Source organism: Carex rostrata, chromosome 6 (genome assembly GCF_964058835.1).
Source record: "Carex rostrata chromosome 6, lpCarRost1.2, whole genome shotgun sequence".
In the NCBI taxonomy this organism is placed as follows: domain Eukaryota; kingdom Viridiplantae; phylum Streptophyta; class Magnoliopsida; order Poales; family Cyperaceae; genus Carex; species Carex rostrata.
In genome coordinates, this window is record NC_135923.1 from 5,877,986 (window position 1) to 5,882,928 (window position 4,943).

The window sequence follows — 4,943 nt, forward strand, 5'->3', positions numbered from 1 at the left end:
ATGCATTTTTCGTTGCTGCGCTAATATGTTAAAAATACATTTACATCATGACATGACTTTGAGTCTTTTTCTGTATCCCTTTATTGTTCGCCCATTAAAGCATTTTTCGTTGCCTTTTTCTGTACGGAGCAAATTAGGAATCCACATCCATGTTGAGATTTGTGCCGGATTTAAATGAACTACTCAGATCTCATTCTACTCCGTGAGGTATTGCACTGGATCTGAACTCCAAGTAGGACTATGGCTTTGGTTGTCCTTGTGATCAAGTGTTATGGGCTTCTGCTTAAATATTACCTCTAAAAATCTAACGCCCAGCGGCCCAGGAGACCTCAATTATGATCATACTGTTCGATCCAAAATAAACGAAAATCTGCTGAGAACCTTATAAATTCATTTTTATTGTGGATTCCTCTGCAACTATTTAGGAATATGCCTATTAGAGATGCATCACTGCTAGTGTGCCATCCCAGAACAGATGTGAAAGGATGAGATGTTCTGTACATGGCAATCGGTACTCGGTAGTACACAAAACATGATGCCATGCAATTAATACTTCCATTGTCCCAAAACAACCTTAGGCCGTACTGAATAGCATGTGGCCAGACAGCAGTACTAAGGTCTAAGGTACAATGTGATAATGAGTACAAGGATGACTCTAGTTTACTCCGTGTCGTATCAGCAAAAACTATCTTCTTTTTTTTGAGTGAAAAGCAAAAACTATCTTGGTTTTGCATAAACGAAGCGAATTCGTATCCTCTGCATTAACTCAAAAGGGAATCTTTTGAGTTAATGAATCCTGATCATCCGATCTGTTTTAAGATTCGTAGAGACTAGATCCGCACTAATATTAAAAGGCCCCCTATATCATAAGCAGATACCGAATTAGTTCTATTTAAAATCAGACAGTTGAGATTGATTAACTCAAAAGATTCCTTTTTAAGTTAATGCAGAGGATACGCATTCGAAGGAAGCACCATCTCTCAGCCAGTAAGCTCATTTCCCTTGCATACCTAGAGGTAGGGTGCAAATGGATCTGATATTATCTGACTATAATTAGATACGGATATGGTTTTAAATTTTAACTATATGTATGTGAATATTAAATATATATCATATAGTTTAATGAGGAGGGATCAGATGACACCCTTTTTTGGTGACATCGTGCATTTTTAAAGTTTTCAAAGTCTAAACAGTCGATCCAAACCATTCAACTTGATGGATATGTTAAAATGTGCTTGCAGATCAAATTTTACATTTTTCTGAATTTTTTTACTATTTATTAAGTATTTAACAAAATCACTATATTCAAACCGTTGAATTTTTGTACCCACCTTAATAAATAGTAAAAAATTCAAAAAAATGTAAAATTTGATCTGCAAGCACATTTTAACATATCCATCAAGTTGAACGGTTTGAATTGACTGTTTGGACTTTGAAAATGAACAGTGTCATCCGATGTCACCAAAAAAGAGTGTAATCCGATCCCTCCTCTAGTTTAATATATATTATGAATTTTTTTATAATTCACTATTATAAAAAACGGATATCTATATACGTATTCATTTAATATCCGATCTATATCCGTATCCGTCTAAATGTATCCGGAAAATAAAAGTAGATACGGATATGATTTTACCACTATCCGATCAGTTTGCACTTTGCACCCCTACATGGAGGAACTATTCATGTGATTATAACTCCGAGAGAAGGTATATTTTTCTTAGGCGCTATAAATCCAGGGAAATAAATCTGCTACGATCCTAAAAGGAATTGTAGGGTCCTACAATTCCAAATCCAAAGTTTTATTTGTTTTGAGATTCGTGCATAAAAACAACTTTCATGGAGATTTGTAATACTTAAAAAAAGATTTGGAATCGTAGGACCCTACAATTCCTTAGGATCGTAGCAAATTTATTTCCATAAATCCAGACCATCTATGCAAATATAATACCCATAACGCTACCAGACCGTGTATAATACTCCCAGCCGGACCAAAGTCATATCGGTGACTATTTAGAATATCAGGTCCGTTTTAAAATTCGTGCTGGATTAAAATGAACAACTCACATCAAACTCTACTCGGTGCGGTATTGCACTGTATCTAAATTTCATGGACAAACCATCAATCAAAAGTAAAACATTTTTCACGGCTAATAGACTATAAACTCTCTTTAGTTGGTAATTTTTTTTGTTGTAAAAACTGATAATTGAAGTACACAAAAAAGGAGTCAACAAATTGCAAAATATGAAACAAACTAATCACTCGCCATTTTTGCCAAAAATATAATTAAGGATAATACAAGCAAACATTATCTGTTTACTAGAATGTTCTTTCTATCACAAAGATCATATAAGATCTAGTTGCTGTTTTACCTGACGGATACCAAAAACAAAAGGGCGACTTGCTATACCAGTCCCACTATACTGTCAGCACTACCAACAAAATAACAGAATGGATTAGTTTCTAGCCATCTAAACAAGCAACATGTCCCAGATAAACACACCCCTTAACGAGAGATAGAGACAGAGGCATTAGCAAACTGGAGAACTCCAGTTCCCATGGGCATTGTATTTTGTTGATGCGCCTTCTGTTCATACCCGTCAGGAATGCTATAGAAACCCTGACTTACTGGTACACCACCAGTATCACCAAAACTAAGCAAAGGTGGGAAGGAAACCATCAGTTCAGAGGCACTCAGCTGGAGAAAGTTACGGAAGAAGAAAGGTGGCACAGCATTAGGGTTTTGTGTAGTAGCAAGAGGGCTGCAATCAAATGAGATTTGAGTGCTGTTGTTGGTAGGGGCCGGAGTTGCCAGCCTTGTTTTCCGTCCCGATGCACCAATTGGCAAGTCACTTGAAGCTATGGCATCCAAATCATATCGGCTTAGCTCAAAATTGGTAACTGCATTGGTACCTCTGAATTTGATTGCAGCCACGTCATATGCCTCAGCTGCTTCCTCTTCAGATGCTAGAGAAAATTAAGAAAGGTTAAAAACAGAAAAATGAAATACCAGCTTACTGGATTAGAATATAGTGACGGTGCTCGAAATAAATTCAAGCTTACGGAAGGTTCCAAGGTAGAGGTCCTTGTTGCCAGCAACACGACCTATTCTTGCTTGCCATCGGCCATGCTGGTGGTGCCTACGAATGAATAAATTTCCATATGTTATTGCAATTTCAATATAAATATTAAATGAAGGATCATCAAGAGAGCACATAATCTAACATGAATTTCAGATTAATATCCAGATAAATGATGTTGAGCAATTAGAGCAACAACAGAGCCCTTGTAACATGTTCCATATGTGCGATTGTGGAAGGAAAGTGATAGCGGACTCATGTAAGAAATGAACTTAATATTTTGTATAAAATATTTTTGTCTGATGACAATGTTGGAAAAACAGTACGGTTCAGCTTCATGTTGGGCTAATAATTGAGCTCATGGACGAGCCGACGACGGCACATGCGCTTTGTTTTCTTTCCTCATAATAGTAACAGAAAAAAAAGTGTTTAAATTTTTTAAATGTTACCTTGTGACACCCCTGTAGATAGAGGCTCCTCTTGCAAAACCACTGCTTTTCCTACAAATCAGAAGATACTGGTGGTGAGATAATTATCCGTAAAAACTCTAAGAGAAAATAGTTTACTACCAACTGAAAAAGCAAAATTGTTGTACCTTCTAATTGAGGCTATAAATTCTTGTTTGGTCATGGTCTGCATTTCCTCCGTCTCCCTTGCATAGTTTTCAATCTACAATGCAGGCAGTAAGTTTCTCATTTAGATAGATAAACCATGGTTATATGGAGAGAGAGAGAGAGAGAGAGAGAGATGGATTACAGGGAAGTTTGTAACAGCGTGAATGCCCCAATATTTGATAGCTGCCAAATCATAGGCCCTTGCTGCTTTCTCTTCTTTGTCGTAGCCACCTGTTTATCATCAATAATGTTTCAAGTTTGATGCCATTTCTAGGTATTGATCTTATATATATAGTACAAATGAAAAAAAAAAATGCATACCTAGATAAACTGGAGAACAAGCAGAAAACAGGATCAACATTCCCACATTTGGAAAAAGGAAAAAAAAACATTCAGGATTAATTAAATAATAAAAAAATAAGAGGTCACATGGTGAAAAAAATATGCATAAATGTAAGAAAAAATTAAAAGTAGCCTATAAACGTTTCTGTTTATATTCATACATAAATTTGTAAGCCTATCTAGCCTGATTTAAAGAAAGAAAATTATAACTGCAAAACCTTCTGTTTAAAGTTATGTCATTTAAAAAAAAAAATAGGCTGAATGCCCTTCCATTAAAGTTATGTCATTTACAAGTCACATTAATACATCTACATTATTTTTTTATTTGTATCTGATAGCTGCATTAAATCAGTGAGAGATGTGTAGAGAACAATCAATCAGATCAGTAAGCATTAATGGGTCCTCCCTCTCTGAAAAACCCCACTCTCCCAAACCAACTTCTCTCAAATGGACTGCGTGGTCAAAGATACTCATGTGGGGCATCAGGTGTACTTTCTCGACGAGCCCCCAGAGCTACTGTAAGACAAGCACACAGAACAGACCTTGTAAAAGAAAAGGCGAAGAGAAAACCAAAAAAAAGGCTATTAAGCTTCTGACTAGGAGGCCTACGGTTGTCACTGTGTATGTATCGTCAAATCATGTTGTCTCAATCAACCAATTTCTTCAATTTTTCCCTTATTTCAATCTTAGCTGTGGCCGCACCTCTGGAGCTCAAAGTGAACATAGTTTGTTATTTTTTTGTTCTTGATAAAGTTTGCACCTTGATTGATTTAGGGCCTTGGGCCCACTTGTTACATGCCATTATTTTAAAAGATGCAACAACCCAATATTGAATTAATTCTTTTGCAAATTTATTTTTTTACTACTGTTTGTAGAACTACTTTTTTTAGAATTTCTGCAAATTAT

General features: G+C 36.0%; 1 protein-coding gene across 1 annotated transcript; it reads right to left on the reverse strand.

Moving 5' to 3' along the window:
* Positions 1-2,239: 2,239 nt before the first annotated feature.
* On the reverse strand, positions 2,240-4,078 carry LOC144555339 (AP2-like ethylene-responsive transcription factor AIL7). Its single transcript, XM_078303635.1, has 6 exons — positions 4,017-4,078; positions 3,838-3,926; positions 3,677-3,750; positions 3,531-3,581; positions 3,065-3,141; positions 2,240-2,968 (listed from the first exon to the last, which is right to left on the reverse strand). The coding sequence occupies exons 1-6, from the start codon at positions 4,054-4,056 to the stop codon at positions 2,508-2,510; spliced, it is 792 nt and encodes a 263-aa protein (XP_078159761.1). The 5' UTR covers positions 4,057-4,078; the 3' UTR covers positions 2,240-2,507.
* Positions 4,079-4,943: the final 865 nt, after the last annotated feature.